This window comes from Bufo bufo, chromosome 5, assembly GCF_905171765.1.
Source record: "Bufo bufo chromosome 5, aBufBuf1.1, whole genome shotgun sequence".
In the NCBI taxonomy this organism is placed as follows: Eukaryota; Metazoa; Chordata; class Amphibia; order Anura; family Bufonidae; genus Bufo; species Bufo bufo.
This window is the reverse complement of record NC_053393.1, coordinates 526,512,185-526,538,235: the sequence shown is the minus strand read 5'-3', so window position 1 is coordinate 526,538,235 and position 26,051 is coordinate 526,512,185. Positions and strand designations below refer to the sequence as shown.

The following is a 26,051-nucleotide window of genomic DNA, read 5'->3' as shown; positions in this document are numbered from 1 at the left end:
TGGAGCGCCCCGGGAGCCGCACGGACTGTAAGTATACTGCTCCCCCGCTCCCCACTACTACTATGGCAGCCAGGACTTTAATAGCGTCCTGGCTGCCATAGTAACACTGAACGCATTTTGAAGACGGATCCGTCTTCAAATGCTTTCAGTTCACTTGCGTTTTGAAAGACAACGCATGAAAGAGGCCTAACACGCAAAGTTATAAGAAAATAATAGCAGGGATAAACAAAAGACTGGAAAAATGTAACATCTTTCAAATTATGGAAACATGGTGGGAAAGGTGCTGTTCCTACAGTTAAAGAATGGGGGAACCTCACTAGGTTGTCGCTGGTTAGAGAGCAATTCCATTTGGTGGGGATTAAGAAAAAACTCTGATTTGTCAGGTTATGGCCCCTGGGGGCCCCGGGGGGGGGGGGGGGGGAGAGAGAGAGAGGGGAATTATTATTTTTTTTTTTCCCCCAGCAACTAATATGTAAGGGGTGGGGGAATGGGGAATACGTGTAATGTATGAATAAGATGACTGTTGAATAACTATGTAAAATTTGGAAAAATGTAATAAAGATTTATTATTAAAAAAAAAAAAAATGCATCAGTTTGCCTCCGTTCAGTCATCATTCTGCTCTGGAGGCGGACACCAAAACGCTGTTTGCGGATTTTTTCTGTCTGCGATGTGGTGCGGAGAAAGACAGATCCGACCTGGCACACAATGTAAGTCAATGGGGACATATCCGTTTTCTCTGACACAATAGAAAACGGATCCGTCATGGCTATAGAAGACATAATACAACCGGATTGATCCGTTCATGACGGATGCATGGGGTTGTATTATTGTAACGGAAGCGTTTTTGCAGATCCATGACAGATCCGCAAAAAACAATAGTGTGAAAGTAGACTTAGTGAGGTATGGCATCAGCACATCAGGCAGCACAATGATGTCATTGTCACCGCCAGTGCCACAACACGGGCTGGAAGAGGTCTGTTTGTTGCCATCACAGATGGCGGTGGGGATCAGCAGGGAGGTATTTGATTTATTTTTATTTTTTTCACAATGGTGCACTATAGTTCTGGGGTACTACAGGGGTGATTATAACTACTGAGGCAATACAGGGCAGGGGCACTACAGTGGAGCACTTTAACTACTGGGGGCACTATAGGGGGCATTTTCTGCCATTCTTCTCTGCAGACCCTCTCAGGCTCTGTCAGGTTGGATGGGGACTGTCGGTAGACAGCCAATTTCAGGTCTCTCCAGAGATATTAAATTGGGTTCCAGTCAGGGCTCTGGCTGGGCCACTCAAAGACATTGTTGAAAGGAGAACCTCCAGCCCAGTCTGAGGTCCAGAGGACCACCCCATCCAGGCAACTGTGAGGCTTACTGGCTCTCAGGTCCTTCTGGATAGAGAGCTGGTCTTACACGTCTCATTGTGCACAAGGCTGCCATTGCAAGGTATGCTGACTGTACCTGTCTTATGGCTAGGTTCTTGGCTTGCACACCTGGCTTCTGGCATAAAGCTTAGTGTATTGTCTTTCTGCTTTATGTTATAGGCAGAAATCTTAGGGTAATTAGGGTAATAAGCTATTGGTTATTGGTAGGATAGGAACGTAGGGAGAAGAAGCTATTGGTGATATTATAAAAAATAAACTCACGAGGGACACAAAGTGTAAAATACTAATAAGAAATCAAGACATAATAATAAAAAAATGTAAACAAACAAACGCCACCACCTGCTGTACTGCCGCTTCTAGGACTGCCCCCAGGCCACCATAACCCATACATCAAAATGCCCGTTATGGAAAGGGAACAATAAAAAAAAAAATTGTTGCACATTGTGCTTTTATTTTTTTAAGTGAAAAACAATAGTTTTCCCTTTTTTATATTTTTTTTAATTGAATTTATTATTGAATTGTTAAGCGCTGGGGAAGAGGTTAAGCGCCACGATTAGGGATGAGCGAAACGACTTCGGATGAAACATCCGTGAGACTTCGGGTAATAACTTCATAAATTAATTTCTACTGGTAAAAACCTTTTCCCGAACTCGGGTTCATTTCCAAGTGGTACCTTGGAACTAAACCCGAGTTCGGGAAAAGGTTTTTTACAGTAGAAATTAATTTATGAAGTTATTACCCGAAGTCTCACAAGACTTCGCGAAGTAATAACTTCGTCTCATCGGAGCCAATACATTCTGATACTGTACAGAGCGCTCGCTCCCTACAGTATTCAAAGTTGTATGCAAATCAACTTCGGAAGTTTAATCCAAGGTCGATTCGCTCATCCCTAGTGGCGATATATGAATAAAGATTATTATTATATTTTCCTGGTTATAAAAAATTGAGTAAAAATAATGCCGTATGTATCACAAAAAATGAAGTGCAAAAATTATTTACATAAATGAATGTAAAAAAAAAAAAAGTTATGGCTTTCAAAGATGCTAAATATATATATATATATAAAAAAATATAAAAAAAATTAAAATGGAAATGAGCGCAGTCAGGAAGGGGGCTGGTAAATAGCCTGGTCATGAACCGGTTAGAAGTTCTGAAGCAGCTGAGACTCATTTTCCCTCTACTATAAAGGCTCATGCACACGACCGTATGTATTTTGCGGATCCATTGTAACGATGCCTGTCCTTGTCTGCAAAGCGGATAAGAATAGGACATGTTCTTTTTTTCTTTTGCGGAACAGACGTGCGGACATACAAAAGCGGAATGCACACGGAGTAATTTCCGTTTTTTTTTAAGACCCATTGAAGTGAATGGTTCCACATACGGACCTGTAAAAAAACAGAACGGAAAAAAATATGTTTGTGTGCATGAACCCGAAATGACATAGACTTTGTGACCTCAGCTTTCTATCCCTATACAGTGTGTGTGGGGGCGCTCTAGTGACTGATAGAATACACTATAAGACCATAAAAACCGATAACGTCACATGACGTATTCCTCCTGTTATCCCCCTGTAGGAGGCGCCAGCCGGAGCCACTCCCCGCACGTCCGCCCCGCGCCGCCTCACAGGCTGACACTGACGTCTCCGCTCCACATTGACCAGCGACTTAGCTGCTCGTGACGTCACATAGTCAGACATCAGTTCAGCCGCTGCCAGCCAATCGGAGCGCAGCATTCAGAAACTGCACAGGGCTGCCGGCATCTGGCTCCGCCCACTAAACACGTTGGCCTCGCCCATCTAAAGCATTGCTAGCCCCTATACTGCGCTTTGTTGGGTCCCCCCCTTCCTGGTTACCCCCCTTATTGTCAGTGCACATCACCGGCAGACCCCCGGTGCAACTGAAGGGTCTCGCTAGACCTGAAAGGAGGTGGAGACTACTGTGATATCGGATTGTCACTAAGCCACGCCCACTCCCGCCCTCTGTCATTTTGCTGCAAAAACCTGAGCTCTCCCTCCCAGTGAGTGCAGGAGCAGCGGGCGGACGGCTCACAGCATCAGGTACTGGGGACCTTCATCTATGCAGTCACTGCTATATATTCTGTACACTAGAGTAGTGACGTCATCTAGAGGCTGGTATACCGCCCTGGGCTCCAATATTGTGGGTGCAAATTTGAATTTCTGGTGCAACCATATAGATACTACTATATTATATATATGCACGGTAGTGATGCACATGATGGGGGTCAGTTTGCTTTAGGGCTTGTTCACACCTGGTGCGTGCGTCTGTCGGATCGCCTTGGACTGTCTCCCTTAGATCCTGAGCGGCGTCTTCTGTCCGTCTGTGTTGCTTTCCCACAGCGTACTGGTCCATGCGTCATTCGGGGTCCCTGGAAAGCTGGGTGACAGCCCCGTCGACAGGCTGGGGTGTTGGGTGTTACCTGCCGTTCTCTGTGGTCATGTATGTCGTTTCTTTCTTATCTTCCAGGCAGCCATGTTGGTGAATCTGTGGCAGGCAGGGGGCGCCCTGCTAGAGGAGGCGGTAGGGGACAGCTTAACCTCCAAAGTGCTTCTGCCCTGGGCCTTCCTCCTCACCATCGCCTATCTGTCCAAACTGGCCTTCAAACACCTGCACACCATCGACACCGACAACCTGGTAAGTGCGCGGCAGCGGCAGCCGTCACAATTGGTGTGTGTTGACGGATGACGGGTTTATTTTGTGCGGATCCATCTTGCGAACCCGCACTGTACTTTTATTACCCCTCTGATTTGCACTGGATTTTTTGGGTGAACTTGTGTTTAAAGGGCATCTGTCCGCAGATTTGTCCCTATGATACTGGCTGATCTGTTACATGTGCGCTTGGCAGCTGAAGACATCTGTGTTGGTTCCATGTTCATATGTGGCCGCATTGCTGAGAAAAATTATGTTTTAATATATGCAAATGTACCTCTAGGAGCCACGGGGGCGTTACCGTTACACCTAGAGGCTCTGCTCTCTCTACAACTGCCTCCCCCTTTGCATTTTGATTGACAGGTCGAGGTGTGATCACAGTTACACTGCCTGCACTGTCAATCGAAGTGGAGGGGGCGAGGCAGTTGCAGAGAGAGCGGAGCCTCTAGGTGTAATGGAAACGCCCCCGTTGCTCCTAGAGCCTCATTTGCATATATCAACATCATTTTTCTCAGCAATGCGGGGGGCACATATGAACATGGGACCAACACAGATTCCTTCAGCTGCCAAGTGCACATGTAACAGGTCAGCCAGTGTCATAGGGACAAATCTGCTGACAGATGCCCTTTAAACGCAATAGTCAATCAGCGCTTCAGTGTGGGGCGCAGCTAGAGCCATAGATGAGCCTTGTCTCTTACTTCCATCGACTCCTGCCTAAAAGTGACGAGACAGGATTTATGGCTTCAAGCTTCAACCCCCTAAGGCTCCATTCACACGTCCGCAAATGGGTCCGAATCCGTTCTGCAATTGTGCGGAACGGGTGCAGACCTATTCATTCTCTATGGGGACGGAATGGATGCGTAGAGCACACTATGTGCTCTCCGCATTTCCGGAGCACGCCGCCGATCCTCCACTACACGGCTCTGAAAAAAAATAGAACATGTCCTATTCTTTCCACAATTGCGCACAAGAATAGGCATTTCTATGGGGGGTGACGACCGGGTGTATTGCAATTTGCGGATCCGCAATGCACTACGGATGTGTGAATGGACCCTAAGGGTGTGTACACACAGGAAGGATACACCGAAGATTTTCCGGAGTGTTTGCAGGTGGAACATCTGCAGCAGTAACTGTAGAAGTAAAAGTTGCATCCACAAATGTATTAATAGAAATTGTGTCTTCTCATTTGCATAAAAATGGGTTGAAATGGGTCGTCCAGGCTTAGAAAAAAAAGCCTTTTTCTTTTTTTCATAGAAACAGCGCCACCCCTTTACTGTGGTCTGCGCTTGGTATTGCAGGTCAGCCTTATTAATTTCAACAGAGCTGAGCTGCAATACCAGGCACATCCCCCTAGACAAGGGTGGCAACTGTTTCTGGAATAGCCGGACCCTTCTTAGGAAATTCTGGACAGACATTGGGCAGACTAGATGGGCCAAATGGTTCTTATCTGCCGACACATTCTATGTTTCTATGTTTCTATGACATTATGGGGGAGATTTATCAGAACTGGCGTAGTTGCCCCTAGCAACCAATCAGATTCCACCTTTCATTTTCAAGAGGAGCTCGGGAAGATGAAAGCCGGAATCTGATTGGTTGCTATGGGCAACTACGTCAGTTTTCCATTACACCAGTTCTGATAAATCTTCTATAACATCTATAGCTAAAAATGGAGGCCTCTCGAAACCTGGAAATGCTTTTCTCCACAGAAGTATCCTCCGTACATCTCGTCCTCCATTCCTTTCCTGGGGCACGCCATCTCCTTCGGGAAGAGTCCAATTGAATTTCTAGAACGGGCCTATGAGAAGGTAAGTGCGAGGCGGCGGACGCGTGTACGTTATCTATGCCTCGGGGTCATGCGGCCATGACATTTATATTACATCCATTAATGGTTAACCAGATGATCCCTGTATCACAGGCCACGGCCTCCATATAATGACTGCATCCTGAGAATAATATGGCGTGTGGTCGGCTCCTCCGTGTAATAGACCTCCATGGGATCACACCATATCGTATAGACACGTCATGCTATACAGGATTTTTCTACTAATCACGTTCCGATTTTTTATTTTTTTTTCCCCTGTCAGTTTCTATTAAAATTGAATTTTATTTATATTTTTTTACCTCAGAGAAAAGTTCATTGTAATTATGTCGTAAAAAATAGTTTACAGCTCATGGTGTGGAAGGGGCCGAGCTGCAATACCAGACTCGGAGTGGCGCTGTTCCTGAGGGGAAAAAAATAAAGCAGGGTATATAAATGTTATGGAGGGGAGTCCTCCAGTTAGGATGACTTCGGGTTGGGCTGTGGTTACTAAGGGGTTAACCTTGATATATCGGTATACAGCGTGGAGGGGCGACATATAACCCTGAGCAGGCGCACCGCTCCCTCACAGACGTCTTTCTCTTTTTTTCAGTACGGACCCGTCTTCAGCTTCACCATGGTGGGCAAAACCTTCACCTACTTGGTCGGCAGCGACGCCGCCGCGCTGCTCTTCAACAGCAAGAACGACGACCTGAACGCGGAGGACGTGTACTCCCGCCTCACCACCCCCGTATTCGGCAAGGGAGTCGCCTACGATGTCCCCAACCCGGTATTTAGCATTTCTGTTTGTTTTCTGTTTTATGCGACATGAGACCAGCGCAAGATGGCGGCACGGCCACGTGAATTCGCTTTGCGGTCAGAGGGTTTGGTCGTTTCGGCAGCGGCCAGTGCTGACTCAAGTCATGCACACAGTCATATACTCTCCACATGGTGGCATCATAGAGGGCGCAACGATCTGCAACGGGCCACGCACAGATCGGGCAGCCGCGTGCCAAACCAAGAGTACGTAGAGCAGGACGGAATCAAATACTGGACAGTAGGATGTCAACTTAAAGGGATACTCCAATCTGTACATCGGTGGCATTATATATGCGCAAGCTGTTAACCCGCCTTGCGACCGCAGCGTATGGAGTTGTCGCTGCGCATGCGCAGCTCTGTCTGTTCTGAAAATAGCTGAGCGCCCATGGCAGTGAATGGAGAGAGCTGCACATGTGCGACCACCCTAGAGCCATGCATGCGAGGCCACCTCTCCATTCAGTGCCCTGTTCTTTAGATAGATGGGGGACCTGACAAGACTGTCCCACCTTTAAGAACCTCTCTGCGCAGCCGCTCCGTTCATCTTTGCGGGCTCCATGACCTTAATGTGTGATCTTTCTCTGTGACCTGCTGATGTTGTGTGACCATTTTAGGGTGTCTTTTGGACGCGAGTCATTCCTGAAGAAAAATATCGCTGACATGTCACGTAGGCATGCATTGCAACTAGAGGCAGCCACCTGCCTGATGACATCAGTTGTCTGACCACGTACAGGCAGATGTACAGTACAGACCAAAGTTTGGACACACCTTCTCATTCAAAGAGTTTTCTTTATTTTCATGACTATGAAGGCATCAAAACTATGAATTAACACATGTGGAATTATATACATAACAAACAAGTGTGAAACAACTGAAAATATGTCATATTCTAGGTTCTTCAAAGTAGCCACCTTTTGCTTTGATTACTGCTTTGCACACTCTTGGCATTCTCTTGATGAGCTTCAAGAGGTAGTCCCCTGAAATGGTCTTCCAACAGTCTTGAAGGAGTTCCCAGAGATGCTTAGCACTTGTTGGCCCTTTTGCCTTCACTCTGCGGTCCAGCTCACCCCAAACCATCTCGATTGGGTTCAGGTCCGGTGACTGTGGAGGCCAGGTCATCTGGCGCAGCACCCCATCACTCTCCTTCATGGTCAAATAGCCCTTACTTTCAAAGTTTTCCCAATTTTTCGGCTGACTGACTGACCTTCATTTCTTAAAGTAATGATGGCCACTCGTTTTTCTTTACTTAGCTGCTTTTTTCTTGCCATAATACAAATTCTAACAGTCTATTCAGTAGGACTATCAGCTGTGTATCCACCTGACTTCTCCTCAACGCCACTGATGGTCCCAACCCCATTTATAAGGCAAGAAATCCCACTTATTAAACCTGACAGGGCACACCTGTGAAGTGAAGACCATTTCAGGGGACTACCTCTTGAAGCTCATCAAGAGAATGCCAAGAGTGTGCAAAGCAGTAATCAAAGCAAAAGGTGGCTACTTTGAAGAACCTAGAATATGACATATTTTCAGTTGTTTCACACTTGTTTGTTATGTATATAATTCCACATGTGTTAATTCATAGTTTTGATGCCTTCAGTGTGAATCTACAATTTTCATAGTCATGAAAATAAAGAAAACTCTTTGAATGAGAAGGTGTGTCCAAACTTTTGGTCTGTACTGTACATGCGGCACATACACACTACAGGCTTATTATCTTTTATTTCCATTTGTTTCTTCCGTAGATCTTTTTGGAACAGAAGAAAATGTTCAAGACCGGTCTGAACATTGCACATTTCAAAAACCATGTGAGGATGATTGAGGAGGAGACCGTGGACTACTTAAAGCGCTGGGGAGATAGCGGGGTTGGAAGTAAGGAAGATTCATGTATACTGTCCTATGGTGACACACTCCATTAGATGAGTCTCCTGGGTTTATACATGGGGCAGATCCACCTTCATTTTTGTCTCCCTCAGCTAATCTGAACAATAAGTATTTTGTACGCTCTGCCTGATCCCATATTTATTCTGCCCAATCAGATGTCAGTGTTTCGTGATATCAGTATGGAAGTTAATAACCTCTCCTGTCAGTATGATAACTAAGGTCTTGGATGGTCAGATCCCATGTTATACTCCAGAGCTGCACTCACTATCCTGCTGGTGGAGTCACTGTGTACAGACATTACTTATCCTGTACTGATCCTGAGTTACATCCTGTATTATACTCCAGAGCTGCACTCACTATTGTGCTGGTGCAGTCACTGTGTACAGACATTACATTACTTATCCTGTACTGATCCTGAGTTACATCCTGTGTTATCCTCCAGAGCTGCACTCCCCATTATTTCTTTCTACATCAGATTACTTAAAGAGGTCCTGTCCCCTCTCCTGATATGTCTGTTTTAGTAACTACTTGCATCCCCCATGTAATGACAATTCTGGAACATCTATTCTTATGACTCTATGCTGTGCCATTCCTGTATTATTCCTGCTAGAAGTTTACAAATAAAGTGAAGGTACTGCTGGGTGTTATCACCCCCAACTGGTAACCCTCATCTGTACCATTACTGCAGACTGCTAGAAATTCATTCATAACTTCTAGTAAAAATAATACAGGAATGGCACAACATACATCCATAAGAACAGATGCTCCAGAATTGTTATTACATGGGAAATGCAAGTAGTTACTACAACACATGTCAGGAGAGGGGAGAGGTCCTCTGTAAGGCTAGGTCTACACAACGACATTTGTCACGCAACAATTTTTATAATGGTAGTCTATGGTGTCGCACTGCGACACGACAGTCGCAAAAAAAACCCATTCAAGATGGATTTTTCCAACATGCAGCATGTCTCAGTGCGACACCATAGACTACCATTATAAAAATTGTCGCACGACATTAATGTTGCAGTGTAGTTGTGCCCTATGTGTCGCGCGACAAATGTCATCGTGTAGACCTAGCCTAAAGGGGTTTTCTCTCCTTGCTGTTGCTAAGGCAAGGTGAGACTAAGGCCCTTTTCACACGGGCGAGTATTCCGCGCGGATGCGATGCGTGAGGTGAACGCATTGCACCCGCACTGAATACTGACCCATTAATTTCCATGGGGCTGTTCACATGAGCGGTGATTTTCACGCATCACTTGTGCGTTGCGTGAAAATCACAGCATGCTCTATATTCACGCAACGCAGGCCCCATAGAAGTGAATGGGGTTGCGTGAAAATCGAAAGCATCCGCAAGCAAGTGCGGATGCGGTGCGATTTTCACGCACGGTTGCTAGGAGACGATCGGGATGGAGACCCGATCTTTATTATTTCCCCTTATAACATGGTTATAAGGGAAAATAATAGCATTCTGAATACAGAATGCATAGTAAAACAGCCCTGGAGGGGTTAAAAAAAAATAAAAAAAATAATTTAACTCACCTTAGTCCACTTGATCGCGTAGCCGGCATCTCCTCCTGTCTCCTTTGTTGAATTCGACCTGTGGTGAGCATTCATTATAGGTCAAGGACCTTTGATGACGTCACTCCGGTCATCACATGGTACGTCACATGATCTTTTACCATGGTGAATCACCATGGTAAAAGATCATGTGACGTACCATGTGATGACCAGAGTGACGTCATCAAAGGTCCTTGACCTATAATGAATGCTCACCACAGGTCGAATTCAACAAAGGAGACAGGAGGAGATGCCGGCTACGCGATCAAGTGGACTAAGGTGAGTTAAATTATATATATATTTTTTTTTTTTAACCCCTCCAGCGCTGTTTTACTATGCATTCTGTATTCAGAATGTATTATTTTCCCTTATAACATGGTTATAAGGGAAAATAATAGCAATCTACAGAACACCGATCCAAGCCCGAACTTCTGTGAAGAAGTTCGGGTTTGGGTACCAAACATGCGCAATTTTTCTCACGCGAGTGCAAAACGCATTACAATGCGTTGCGGAAAAATCGCGGGTGTTCCCGCAACGCACCTGCACATTTTCCCGCAACGCCCGCGTGAAAGAGGCTTAAGACCTGTCCTCCAGAGCGGGTCAGCACTAACTGCCTATCTCCTGTGCACTACTCTGCTGTTTCCCGTTCGCCTGGTGGACAGGTCTTGGGCCCCTTTCACACAAGCGAGTTTTCCGCTCGGGTACAATGCATAGCACCCGCACTGAATCCTGACCCATTCATTTCCATGGGTCTGTGTACATGAGCGTTTTTTTTTTTTTCACACATCAGTTCTGCGTTGCCTGAAAAACGCAGCACGTTCTATATTCTGCGTTTTTCACGCAGCCCTGGCCCCATAGAAGTGAATGGGGCTTTAGTGAAAAAACGCATTGCATCCGGAAGCAGGTGCTGATGCAATGCGTTTTTCACTGATGGTTGATAAGAGATGTTGTTTGTAAACATCTCTTCAGTTTTTTTTATCACACACGTGAAAAACGCATCAAAACGTATTGCACTCGCGCGGGAAAAACTGGACGCAATCGCAGACAAAACTGACTGAACTTGCTTGCAAAATGGTGCGAGTTTCACTGAACGCATGCAGACCTAATCCGTCACGCTCGTGTGAAAGAGGCCTTAATCTCAGCTAGCCTTAGTAACAGCAAGATGAGACAACCCTTTTAACATTGCCAGGTGCAAAGAAGCAAAATGCAAATCACCAGAGCAAGTTCTGCAAATATTGAGCCAGCTGGGAATATTGGGAGATGGAGGTTTCAGCTCTAACACTTGCAGAATTGTGAATGCAACTCTAAAGATGTATTGCATAAGATTATGTAGACTACTCCTATATCTACAATGGTGTTGAGTGCTGGACATCTCCTTTAAAGAGGACACGTCACCCAAAACACAGTGCAATCTGCACACAGCATGTTATAGGGCAGGAAAAGCTGAGCAATTAATCTATAATTTTATGGGAAAAGAATTAGTAAAACTTGTATTCTATACATTTAAATCTCTGATTTTTCTAACTTCATTGTACACAGGGAGGTGTTATTAGTGATTGATAGCATTCTCTGTGTAAGTGTTTATACAGAGATAGCTGTCTGTCAGTGATAGCTGTACATGGGGAGGTGTTATCAGTGATTAATAGCATTCTCTGTGTAAGTGTGTATACAGAGATAGCTGTCAGTCACTGATAGCTGTACACAGGGAGGTGTTATCAGTGATTAATTGTATTCCCTGTGTGTGTGTATACAGCGATATCTGTCTGTGACTGATAGCTGAACATGGGGAGGTGTTATCAGTGATTGATGGCATTCTCTGTGTAAGTGTGTGAGAGAGAGGATTTATTCCTCTATACACATAATGTGAACATTCTGTAGTACACATTTTTGTCCACTAGATGGCCGCAAACCAGATGTATGAGCCACGTGTGCATTATAGTCAATAGGGGAGGGGGGGGGATTAGGTTGCAGTTTTCAAATCTACCTATGAAGTCAGAGTTGAAGTTGCTGAAACCACTCCTATCAGGTTAAGGAGCCAATAGTCTCTTCTTAAGGAACACCCCTTTTGTGATGTCATGTCTGCGATTTAAGTCAATGTAACGTGAATGAAGCTCTCTTCTACCATGGCTCAGGGGGGATGAGAAGATGCTTTCATGGAACCAACTTTGTGTCTGGTCTCATTATGAAAGCAGTATGGTGTCCACATACTTATACTTCTAATTGATTCGGCACCGCACAAAGAAGATGAGAATCGCATGAATTGCGATGACAAGTGTGTATACAGAGATAGCTGTCAGTCACTGATAACACCTCCCCTGTGTACAGTTGAAGTCAGAAATAATGCAGATTTACCTTTTACTGAACCTTTTGCCACCAGACTATATATCAATCTGCTCTATAATATGCTGCCTGCAGATTCCAAAGCATTTTGTGGTGAGAGGTCCTCTTTAAGTATCATCATCTGGACTGGTGTGTGATGGATACTATACAATGTGCTGTCTCACTTTAGACCTGTTTGAGGCCCTGTCGGAGCTGATCATTCTGACCGCCAGCCTCTGCCTACATGGGAGGGAGATCCGCAGCTTGTTAGATGAAAAAGTGGCGCAGCTCTACGCGGACCTTGATGGCGGCTTCACACATGCGGCCTGGCTTCTTCCAGGGTGGCTGCCTTTACCAAGTTTCAGGTATCGTTAAAATACTGCAAACATACGGCATCTGAGCAGTAATGAGCGAAATAAATGTACCTAAAAAAAAAAAGGTTATAAAATATGATCCAAAACTGCCCTCCCACAGCTCCGTCCACAAAGACATAAAGAAGTTATGGGAGTCAGTCTAATTTTTTTTATAAGTAATAAAACATATCTGTAAAATTGGTGAATGAGGATGTAATGGCGTTCTCACCGCATGGTAAACGCGGTAATCCCCTCCCCCCAAAATTCTGAATTCAATTTTTTTTTATGCCACGGATTATTTTTTGTTTATAGTCTTGGAGTACATTACATGGAACAAGTGGAATCTGTCACCACGATCATGCACTATTATCTGCAGTAATATATGGGTAGTACTGCAGATTAGGAGTCCAGATCACTATTTTCTTATCTTCCTACTGGCCGCTATATCCCCGCTTTAAAAACTACACTGTCAGGACTGCTGTACATGCGCTCAGGAGTCCTCTCCATTATGTTAGCACAGCAGTCCGGACTGTGTATTTCAGCGCAGCTTTGGATGCTGACAGCGGTTGAACTGGCCTCCTTACGTGCAGTACTACTCATGTGTTAGTGCAGATAATCGTCCAGAATTATGGAGACTGATTCCCTTTAAAGGGGTTTTCCAAAATTGTAATATTGACTGCCTATCCCCTGAACAGGTTATAAATGTCTGATCCTGGGGGACGGGGATCGGTGCCTCCAGTGAGCTCTGTTGCCTCTTCCAAGGCCATGTTCATCGGTCCCACTAAGTGAATGGACCTGGGCTGCTGTCCAATGTACAGCGCTGTGCTTGGTAAGCTGCGAGGAGGCCGCAACGCTCACCGGAGCGCCGCAACCTCGTCACACAGCGGATCCTGAGGATAGGCTGTCAATATCAAAATCTTGGAAACCCCTTTAAAGGCTGCCAGTGTAAGTACAACTCATCCTGCATAAAACTAGCCCTTCTATGTTGATGCAAAAATAAAAATGTTATGGCCCGAGGAAATAAAATTTGAAAAGAGTTACCAAAATTGTCCTGGTCCCGAAGGGGTTAAGGTGGATTTTCTCTGTAAATTGGCCTTACTGGAGTAAGAGTTGCGGCCGCTCATGGGCACGCGGCATTCTGGTGCGACCTTTAGGCACCTCTTTATACTGTGATGGCGTCATACATGTGAGACTTGCGCTGAAGTCGTGTCTTCTTTGCAGACGCAGAGACAGAGCGCACAGAGAGATCAAGAACATTTTCTACCAGGTGATCCAGAAACGCAGACAGTCCCAGGACCAGGAAGACGACATGCTGCAAACCCTGATTGATGCCACCTACAAGTATGTCCTCTGATGTGTGACCTCTCTTCTTACTGTGTGCAGCAGTTGTCTCCAACCTGTGACCAAATGACCCCTAACCACATGTCCTGACAGTGACATGGTGAGAGTTGTAGTTTCACAACCGTTGGAAACCATTGTAATGTACAGAGTGCATGACTTTCCCCCAGTGTGCATGTGGACATCACAGGGAGTAACACTCAATAAGTAGACTTGATGGCGTTTTCCAGGACTACAAAAAGATGGCTGCTTTCTCTCAAAAACAGCGCCACACATGTCCACAGGTTGTGTGTGGCATTGCAGCTCGGCTCCATTGACGTGAATGGGGCTGAGTTTTAATACCACATGCAACCTGTGGACAGGTGTGGAGCGGTTTTTGGAAGAATGTAACCATCTTTTTGTAGTCGTTGAGAACCACTTTAATGATGACAGGAGAAAGCAGAAAGTGTCTGTTAATACTGATGACCAAACACCGTTGTCCACAGTCTGCAAAATGGCCAACTATGGTTGCAATGTCCTGTCCCATGTAATAGTAAGAAGAAGAGCAGCTCTGGGGCACAAACTGCTGCAATAAGCCTCTGACGGTGTGAATAATGCAGCTGAATTATGACTGATGTCCTGTTCTCCTTTGTAGGGACGGCACCCCTCTGACTGATGACGAGATTGCGGGGATGCTCATCGGGCTGCTCCTGGCAGGACAACACACATCCTCCACCACCAGCGCCTGGATGGGCTTCTTCCTGGCGAAAAACAAGTCTATCCAAGATCAATGTTTTGCAGAGCAGAAAGCCGTGTGCGGCGAGGACTTGCCACCCCTGAAATATGACCAGGTGAGGGTCTCGCTGCCCGACAATCACGAGGCAGACACTGCCAATTGTCTCATCTTATTAACCAGTCGTCTGTTCGCAGCTCAAGGACCTGCAAGTCCTGGATCGCTGCATCAAGGAGACGCTGAGGCTGAGACCCCCTATCATGACAATGATGAGAATGGCGAGGACCCCACAGGTCAGTGCTCAGGGCGGTGCGAGCTGCCAGCAGTTGTATTCTTCATGGTGGTGATGGTGAAGAGTGATTGTCGCTTTTTCCTTCTGCTCAGATGGTTGCAGGATACAATATCCCGCCCGGACATCAGGTGTGCGTGTCTCCCACGGTCAATCACCGGCTGAAGGATACCTGGGTGCAGAACACGGATTTCAAACCTGATCGATACCTCCATGAAAACCCTGCAGCGGGGGAGAAGTTCGCCTATGTACCTTTTGGAGCAGGTAAGAATACATTGAATATAAAATGTAATTTTTAGCTAAATTATCGATTTTAAGGGGTTTTCACATCATAGTCATAGGACCCCCATGACTGGCATCGGAAGTCTTACTTAAAGGGGTGTTCTTATAAATATGGGCTCTGCACCTATCTCCATAAAAGGGATCCCTGGTCCCGGCTGATGTGATATGCACCATCATAGAAGTTCTTCTACCCGAGAAGCATCATGAAGACGGCACCCTGATTACAGGTCCAAACTGCTGGCTCATAGATTGTACACAAGCCCTAAGGGTTCAGATGGTTGTGACACGGCCACGCAGCCGTACAACCCACAGCGGGCTAGGACCAGGCGATTTTCAGTTTTTGCATTTTCGTTTATACCTCCCTGTCTTCCCAGAGTCATAACTTTTTATTTTTCCATTCACATAGCCTTATTAGGGCTTAAGTTGTAATTTCTAATGGCACCATTTACGGTTGCATACAATGTATGGGAAGCGGGAAAAAAAAATCCAAATCAGGTAGAATTGGAAAAAAAATAAAAAATTCTTCCACAGTTTTTTTTTGTTTGTTTTTTACGGCGTTCACTATATCGTAAAATTGACCTGTTAACTTTATTCTCCAGGTCAGTAAGATTACAACGATACCCCTCTTGCATTTTAATACTGAAAAAAAATACTGGTATATAAATTAAAAACCTTAGAAAATTTAATTTTTTCCCCTCGCCATATTCTGACCCTTTGTGAGGACTCATTTTTTGCTGTGCGTTCTGTACTTTTCAGTGACGCCATATTGAAGTGTGTGCAACTTTTTGATCACTTTTTTATAATTTTTTTGGGGGAAAAATGGCAAATTGGCCGTTTTTTTTTCATTACAACATTTTCCGTATGGGATTAATATTGTTATATTTTTATAGTACAGGTGTTTTTACAGGCGGTGATTTAAGTATTTTGATTTTGGGAAAAGGCGGGTGATTTGAACTTTTATATTTTTAAAACCTTTTTATTTTTTTTTATATTTTTTTTACTTTTGTTAATTCACCCTGGGTGACTATAATTGGCAATCATTAGATTGCCCATTGTGTTCATTAATGGCTATATAGCCATCACTGAACACTAATTTTCAATATAACATTACAGTGCTGCCACCTAGTGGCCTGTATTGGTATATTCCTCTAATACACTCTAAAGACTGCTTGAGGCTTCGGGCTATTAGAGCAGCATAAGGCCTCCTGCACACGACCGTATGGCTTTTTCAGTGTTTTGCGGTCTGTTTTTCACGGATCCGTTGTTCCGTTTTTTGTTTCCGTTGTGTTTCCGTATGGCATATACAGTAATTACATAGATAAAATTGGGCTGGGCGTAACATTTTCAATAGATGGTTCCGCAAAGAACAGAAACGGAAGACATACGGATGCATTTCCGTATGTGTTCCGTTTTTTTGCGGACCCATTGACTTGAATGGAGCCACGGAACGTAATTTGCGGGCAATAATAGGACATGTTCTATCTTAGAACGGAAATACGGAAACGGAATGCATACGGAGTACATTCAGTTTTTTTTGCAGAACCATTGAAATGAATCCCAATAAAAAGAAAGACGGTCCAGCTTCACTGAAAAATACTTGAGGCTTTATTTGATCCCGTGCAGATAAAAACCAACATACAGCAATGCAGAAAATCGACCGGTTTCGGATCACTATAGATGTGGATCCTTAGTCATGATGTGCATCAGTGGGAGGTGAAGTCGAGACTAAATAGTGAACCACTGAGAACAGGTGATCACAATCAGGTACAGGACACACCTCCTGATGACATCCTCCACAGAAAAAATGCATAACAATTACAACATGCCAAAAAAGACATAGAAAGTAAGATAAAATTTACAAAGTGCAATAAAAAAGAAATAAAAATATTAGTAATGTAGAATAGTATCATGACGCCTGTTCAATCCTGACGGTATCCGTGAGCCTAATTTGAAAATCCAAAAGCACTCACGATTGAGCAACTTTTTCTTGTGATCACCGCCTCTGCTTGGTCTGTTAACCCTCTCCACTCCTTGTACTGACATGCTATCTGTATTACCATTATGAACCGCAGCGAAATGCAAGCTTGCGGCGGAAACATTTTTTACTTTAGCATGGGGTACATCAGAGATATGACGGCAAATTCGAACTTTTAAGCAGTTTGATGTGCACCCGACGTACTGTAGATTACACAGAGAACATGTGATGCAATATACCACGTATGTGGTGTTGCAATTAATGTATTGCTGAATAGTGTGAGTAGTGTGATTGCTTGTAGACAGAATATGCGGGCCCATTCTCATATGTGAGCAACATGTGCATTTTTTATGTCCACATTTAAAATTACCTATGTGTCTCAGCCAGGTAGGCTGGGACCCAGGTTTATCCTGGTAAAGAGAGGGGCTCACCATATTGGCTAAAGTAGCAGCACGTCGGGCAACACATTTTACACCGCTTTTTACAACATCACCCCAAACTTGGTCATATTTGAGAAGATGAAAATGTCTTTTGACAATGTTACATATTTGTGAGTATTCACAGCTATAACTCGTGGAAAAAATCACTTGCTTCTCTTTATGACCAAGTTTGGGCTTATTGTTTGGGAAAATTAGATTGTCCCGAGACATAGTGGAGACCATATTTTTGGATCGGTTTAAAAGTCTGCTGGGATAATTCCTCGCTAGGAGACGGGTGGTAACAGTATTCATTTCTTCAATACGGGTTTCACTAGAGGAGCAATTGCGCAAAGCGCGAATATATTCACCCCTGGGGATGTTGTGGACAGTGTGTGCAGGATGACAGGATCCCGCATGCAGGATGGTATTTCCTGCGGTTACTTTTCTATACGTGCGACTCTGTACACGGCCAACCCCCACGTCCCCCACCAAACACAAATCCAAAAAGGATATTAGGGTCTTGTGCGAATTAAGAGAAAAACGTAAGTTACAATTATTGGCATTGAGAAAGGATCCGAATGATGGTACGGCCGCCACATCGCCCGACCAAACAAAGAGCAGGTCATCGATGTAGCGACCGTACCACCGGACGGACCCACTCCATGGGTTGGAATCAGAGAAAAGAAAAAGGTGTTCCCACCATGCCATATAAATGTTTGCAAGCGATGGTGAGAAACGGGCCCCCATAGAGACTCCTCTGCATTGGAGAAAAAAACTCCCATTAAACATAAAATAATTGTGCTGCATAAGAAATAATACAACTTTGCAGAGGAAATCTCTAAAGGGTAATGAGAAGTTGGAATAAAGACTCAAAAACCAACCCAAGTAGATAATGGCGAGATCCTGGGGGATAGCCGTGTACAGAGAAGCGACATCAGCAGAGATCCAAGAAAGATCAGAGGACCACTGAAAGGAATGGAAGGCCTGTAAGACTGAAGCAGTGTCCCGCAGAAAACCAGGAATACACTGTACCAGTGGCTGCAGCATACTGTCCACCCAAGATGACAGATTCTCTGAAAAAGACCCAATACCCGAAACTATAGGGCGCATAGGAGGGGGGAATCCCTCTTTATGTATCTTGGGGAGGGAATGGAAGATGGGGACCACTGGATAAGAGACAAAAATATAGTCAAATTGTTTTTGGTCCAAGTATCCACTATCCAGTCCCTCCTCCAAGATACTCCTCAAAAGGGTTTGAAAAGAAGCGGTGGGCTCCTGTTTCAACTCGGTATAAGTGGCGGAATCAGAGAGCATAAGCTCATTTTGTGCAGCATACACGAGTCTATCCAGGATAACCACCGCTCCCCCCTTATCAGCCTTTCTCACAATTATGTCAGACATACTTTTCAATTCTTTTAACGCTCTGCGTTCACTGGCCATAAGATTATTTTTACTGTCATTTGTATCCCTGCTCTGAAACACCCTATCAAGTTCAACCAAATCACGTTCTACATTATCCTGGAATTGATCAAGAGCGGGGGTGCGTGACTGAATGGGATAAAAATCTCTGTTATAGGTGCGAAAATTATTCGCAAAGTCACTATGCACCTGCGGCTCTGGATCAATCCCAGAGAGAAAACGCATAGTCTGCATAGAGGCAATGTGTGATAATTCCTGGAAGGAAAAAAAAGACATCTGATCAACAGAAAAATTTGACTGAGTTGTATCAACCTCTGCAGAACCTATACCAACATTATCTATATCAGAAAAGTGCTTTTTAATGGTAAGATTGCGTGCAAAACGGTTGACATCAAGTAAGGTGCGATATACATCAAAGTGCACTGTGGGAGAAAAAGATAAACCTTTGGCAAGTACATTAATTTGCAATTGTGAGAAGACCTTAGCTGATAGGTTAATAACTTGAATGTTGTTTAAGTCTTTCTGTGGCGTGACGGATAGCGACCTCCTCCTTGCATGCTTCCGCCCTGCACGGCGTTTTTTGCCGGCCTTATAATAGCATTTGTATTGGGATTAGTGTCATGTGCAGTGCCCGAATGATTAGCAGAGGAGAACACAGATGATTCTGGGGCGGAATCAGAGGATTCAGCGTCAGTGGAACTAAAAGCCACTTTGTTACCTCTATTCTTTTTATGGTACTGACGTCGTTTCATAATAGAGCGAGGTGTATAGGTACGCGTATAAGTCCAATTGTACACATTATTAGACCTATAATCCTGCAAGTCACGGTTGTATTTTTCTTGTTTGATGTGAGTCAAACTGTCCTCCATTGTATTTAAACTCTTTTGGAGTTTCTGATCCAGTTCTATGAATGTCTCGGTATTAGCCAGAGGGGTTATCAATTCCTGTGTAACCTTAATTTCCTCACGCAAAGTGGATAGTGATTGTTCCTCATAAGAAATAATAAGTTCCATAAGTTTAAATGAACAGTCAGATAAAATGAGTTGCCACTTGTTAGTGAAGTCATCAGAGTAGACGGTAGTAGGTATTTTTCGTAGGCGCAAGCCGCGCGGTATCATCTGTTTGTCCAAATATTTGGTTAGGCTTGTAAGATCCCACCAGGTTCTCATCTCCTTGGTGAGCAGTTTTTCCAAGGATAGCATTTGGATCTTCAGATTCAGAGTATCCTGCGTATCTTTGTTATCCACATCAAATATAGTATTCATTTTTAGCAATCTATCTTGGCAATCGTCAATAGCTTTAAGTGAAGAATGCTGCATTTTAGCTTAGTTGGTATTGGTCGGGCGATGTGGCGGCCGTACCATCATTCGGATCCTTTCTCAATGCCAATAATTGTAACTTACGTTTTTCTCTTAATTCGCACAAGACCCTAATATCCTTTTTGGATTTGTGTTTGGTGGGGGACGTGGGGGTTGGCCGTGTACAGAGTCGCACGTATAGAAAAGTAACCGCAGGAAATACCATCCTGCATGCGGGATCCTGTCATCCTGCACACACTGTCCACAACATCCCCAGGGGTGAATATATTCGCGCTTTGCGCAATTGCTCCTCTAGTGAAACCCGTATTGAAGAAATGAATACTGTTACCACCCGTCTCCTAGCGAGGAATTATCCCAGCAGACTTTTAAACCGATCCAAAAATATGGTCTCCACTATGTCTCGGGACAATCTAATTTTCCCAAACAATAAGCCCAAACTTGGTCATAAAGAGAAGCAAGTGATTTTTTCCACGAGTTATAGCTGTGAATACTCACAAATATGTAACATTGTCAAAAGACATTTTCATCTTCTCAAATATGACCAAGTTTGGGGTGATGTTGTAAAAAGCGGTGTAAAATGTGTTGCCCGACGTGCTGCTACTTTAGCCAATATGGTGAGCCCCTCTCTTTACCAGGATAAACCTGGGTCCCAGCCTACCTGGCTGAGACACATAGGTAATTTTAAATGTGGACATAAAAAATGCACATGTTGCTCACATATGAGAATGGGCCCGCATATTCTGTCTACAAGCAATCACACTACTCACACTATTCAGCAATACATTAATTGCAACACCACATACGTGGTATATTGCATCACATGTTCTCTGTGTAATCTACAGTACGTCGGGTGCACATCAAACTGCTTAAAAGTTCGAATTTGCCGTCATATCTCTGATGTACCCCATGCTAAAGTAAAAAATGTTTCCGCCGCAAGCTTGCATTTCGCTGCGGTTCATAATGGTAATACAGATAGCATGTCAGTACAAGGAGTGGAGAGGGTTAACAGACCAAGCAGAGGCGGTGATCACAAGAAAAAGTTGCTCAATCGTGAGTGCTTTTGGATTTTCAAATTAGGCTCACGGATACCGTCAGGATTGAACAGGCGTCATGATACTATTCTACATTACTAATATTTTTATTTCTTTTTTATTGCACTTTGTAAATTTTATCTTACTTTCTATGTCTTTTTTGGCATGTTGTAATTGTTATGCATTTTTTCTGTGGAGGATGTCATCAGGAGGTGTGTCCTGTACCTGATTGTGATCACCTGTTCTCAGTGGTTCACTATTTAGTCTCGACTTCACCTCCCACTGATGCACATCATGACTAAGGATCCACATCTATAGTGATCCGAAACCGGTCGATTTTCTGCATTGCTGTATGTTGGTTTTTATCTGCACGGGATCAAATAAAGCCTCAAGTATTTTTCAGTGAAGCTGGACCGTCTTTCTTTTTATTGGGATCCGTTGTGCGCCTAAGGTTCAGGGCGAGGTCCGGGCTTCCTGTGGATGAGCGCGACATCTCCTAGTGTTGCTCCATTGAAATGAATGGTTCCGTATACGGAACACAAAAAACGGCCAGTAAACGGGGAAAAAAAAAAACGACGTGTGCAGGAGGCCTAAAAGAGGTTCCCCGTTCCCCGGGAATGCTGTTACAGGAGCAGGAGCACTCGGCTCCCGCTTCCAGATTGCTCAGATGCTGTGAAACATATTTGACCATGGCATCTGAGGAGTGAAATGTGTGCACCCAGCCTTATGGCTGATCACATACATTCGCCGTGGGTCTCTGCTGTTTGAAGCTATGGTGCCCGCTGCACTCGCAAGTGGGCGCCATGTTTAAAGATGCGACTCCCGCCATACATATACTGCGGAGGTCGTGAAGTGGTTAAACTAATTATGTCCGCACTGTATTGTTAATGGCCGCATGGTATTGCCAGTGCAACTATGACATGACCACGTCATGTAGTTATACCATAAGGGCTCATGCACACAAATGTCTTTTTTGTCCGCATCCGATCCACAGTTTCAGGTCAATGGGGGTCAAAAAAAATAAATAAAATACAATATGTCCCATTCTTGTCTGCATTATGGACAAGAATAGGACTGTTTTTATTAGGGGTCAACCGTTCCGTAATTTGCGGAAAGCACACGGCCGGTATCCATGAGTTGCGGACCACAAAACAGCCAATGGTTTATTTCCTGTGCAGTAGTGACGGAAAATCTCTCACTAGCAGTTTAGCTGCTCATAGTTTATTACTTTGTCCTTGTTATAAGATTTTGCTTCTACAAGACAGCCAATAGGAACAATCAATGCTGCAGTGTAAAGCACAGAAGCCCAGAGCAGCAGCCTGTGCCTCTGAGAATGAAGCAGATGGATAGGAGACTAGCTTAGGGTACTTTCACAGTAGCGTTTTTCTTTTCCGGCACTGAGTTCCGTCACAGGGGCTTTATACCGGAAAAGAACTGATCAGTTTTATCCCCATGCATTCTGAATGGAGAGCGATCCGTTCAGGATGCATCAGGACGTCTTCAGTTCAGTCATTTTGACTGCTCAGGCAAAAGAGAAAACCGTAGCATGTTACGGTTTTATCTCTGGCGGAAAAAACGGAAGACTTGCCTGAATGCCGGCATTTTTTTCCATAGGAATGTATTAGTGCATTCAGAATACCGGAATGCCGGATCCGTCCTTCCGGTCTGCGCATGCACAGACCAAAAAAAAGGTGAAAAAAGTAAATGCAGGATCCGTCTTGCCGGATGACACCGGAAAGACGGATCCAGCATTTTAATGCATTTTTAAGACTGATCAGGATCCTGATCAGTCTTACAAATGCCATCAGTTGGCATACGTTTTGCCGACGACGGAACTGCTTGCCGGATCTCTCTGCCGCAAGTGTGAAAGTAGCCTTAGGCTACCATGAGTCAGTTCAGGAGCAATAAAAACATATGACTTAGGCCTCATGCACACGACCGTTGTGTGCATCCGTGGCCGTTGTTCCGTTTTCCGTGATTTTCTGCGGACCCATTGACTTTCAATGGGTCCGTTGAAAACTCGGAAAATGCACCGTTGTTCATCCGCGGCCGTGATCCGTGTTTCCTGTCCGTCAAAAAAATATGACCTGTCCTATTTTTTTGACGGACAACGGTTCACGGACCCATTCAAGTCAATGGGTCCGTGAAAAAACACGGATGCACACAAGATTGGCATCCGCGTCCGTGGTCCGTGGCCATAGGCTACTTTCACACAGACGGATCCGCAGATCCGTCTGCATAAAAGCTTTTTCAGAGCTGAGTTTTCACTTCGTGAAAACTCAGATCCGACAGTATATTCTAACACAGAGGCGTTCCCATAGTGATGGGGACGCTTAAAGTTAGAATATACTGAGAACTGTGTACATGACTGCCCCCTGCTGCCTGGCAGCACCCGATCTCTTACAGGGGGCTGTGATCCGCACAATTAACCCCTCAGGTGCCACACCTGAGGGGTTAATTGTGCGTATCATAGCCCCCTGTAAGAGATCAGGTGCTGCCAGGCAGGAGGGGGCACCCCCCCCTCCCCTGTATTTAACTCATTGGTGGCCAGTGCGGCCTCACCTCTCCCCCCCCCCCCCCCTAATTAAATTCACCCCCCCATCATTGGTGGCCAGTGCGGCCTCCCCTCTCCCCCCCCCCTAATTAAAATCACCCCCCCCCCATCATTGGTGGCCAGTGCGGCCTCCCCTCTCCCCCTTCCTAATTAAAATCGCCTTCCCCCATCATTGGTTGCAGCGGAGAGTTCCGATCGGAGTCCCAGTTTAAACGCTGGGGCTCCGATCGGTAACCATGGCAACCAGGACGCTACTGCAATTTTTTTAAGCATTATACTTACCTGCGATGTCTGTGTCCGGCCGGCGCTCCTCCTATTGGTAAGTGACAGGTCTGTGCTATAGGCAATGCGCCGCACAGACCTTTCACTTACCAGTAGGAGGAGCGCCCGGCCGGTCACAGACAGCGAAGGTAAGTATAATGCTTCTAAAATTGCTAAGTAACCATGGCAACCAGGACTGCAGTAGCGTCCTGGTTGCCATGGTTACTGATCGGAGCCCCAGCGATTAAACTGGGACTCCGATCGGAACTCCGCTGCCACCAATGATGGGGGAAGGTGATTTTAATTAGAAGGGGGGGGAGGCCGCACTGGCCACCAATGATGGGGGAAGGCGATTTTAAATAGGGGGGGGGGGGGGAGAGGGGAGGCCGCACTGGCCACCAATAAGTTAAATACAGGGGAGGGGGTTGCGGCACCTAAGGGGTTAATTGTGCGGATCACAGCCCCCTGTAAGAGATCGGGTGCTGCCAGGCAGCAGGGGGCAGTCATGTACAAAGTTCTTAGTATATTCTAACTTGACGCGTCCCCATCACTATGAGAAGGCCTCTGTGTTAGAATATACTGTCGGATCTGAGTTTCACGATGTAACTCAAATCTGATGGTATATTCTAACATAGAGGCGTTCCCATGGTGATGGGGACGCTTCAAGTTAAAATATACCATAGGATCTGAGTTTTCTCCAATCCGATGGTATATTAACTCCTGACTTTACATTGAAAGTCAATGGGGGACGGATCCGTTTGCAATTGCACCATATTGTGTCAACGTCAAACGGATCCGTCCCCATTGACTTGCATTGTAAGTCAGGACGGATCCGTTTGGCTCCGCAAGGCCAGGCGGACACCAAAATTACTTTTTTTTTCATGTCCGTGGATCCTCCAAAAATCAAGGAAGACCCACGGAAGAAAAAACGGTCACGGATCACTGAACAACGGAAATCCATTTTGCGGACCGCAAAAAAACCCGTCCGTGTGCATGAGGCCTTAGCGTGATTGTTAGTTAAGCAATGGCCCCTAGGATACAAGCAGACATATAATGTAATCGGGATGACATCACTTGTTTTTTTCTCATTTCCAGGCCGCCATCGTTGCATCGGTGAAAATTTTGCCTACGTTCAGATTAAAACCATTTGGTCCACCATGCTGCGTCTGTATGAATTTGACCTCGTGGACGGATACTTCCCTACAATCAATTACACGACTATGATCCATACCCCCAACAACCCCATCATCCGATATAAGAGAAGGACAGTGTGACGAGGCTGATTTCTCACACCATTGTACATTACTGGGGGTGGGGGGTTCCAGGTGTAATCTTCGCTGTATATGTTTTATACAATGAATGTTACATTTTAATGTGTAAATCCTGAGTTTTTTTCCTTTTGTATGTCCAGACCAGTTGTAAATAAGCGGCATTAAATAATGTGTAATTAGCGTCATGTGAAGCGGATTCCTTCTCCGGACCGAACAGAATATTCCCGGATTATAAAGTAATGGGGGAGATTTACTAAGGCCTCATTGCCATTGCTTGGCCGTTCCGTGCAATGGGGACCGCAATTTGCAGTCCCCAATCCACAGGCCCTATCCGTGTGGCTGCCGTGACGGATCCAGACCCATTCAACTCTGCAGTGCTTCCGTGCCTCCATTCCACATCGCACCTTC

At 45.0% G+C, this 26,051-nt stretch overlaps 1 protein-coding gene across 1 annotated transcript; it reads left to right on the top strand.

The window, feature by feature from the left end:
• Positions 1-3,286: 3,286 nt before the first annotated feature.
• Positions 3,287-25,828, top strand: LOC121000609 (lanosterol 14-alpha demethylase). The gene is made up of 11 exons (XM_040431152.1): positions 3,287-3,439; positions 3,867-4,034; positions 5,756-5,854; positions 6,461-6,637; positions 8,406-8,532; positions 12,611-12,785; positions 13,995-14,114; positions 14,746-14,941; positions 15,021-15,116; positions 15,208-15,376; positions 25,468-25,828. The coding sequence occupies exons 2-11, from the start codon at positions 3,873-3,875 to the stop codon at positions 25,644-25,646; spliced, it is 1,500 nt and encodes a 499-aa protein (XP_040287086.1). The 5' UTR covers positions 3,287-3,439; positions 3,867-3,872; the 3' UTR covers positions 25,647-25,828.
• Positions 25,829-26,051: the final 223 nt, after the last annotated feature.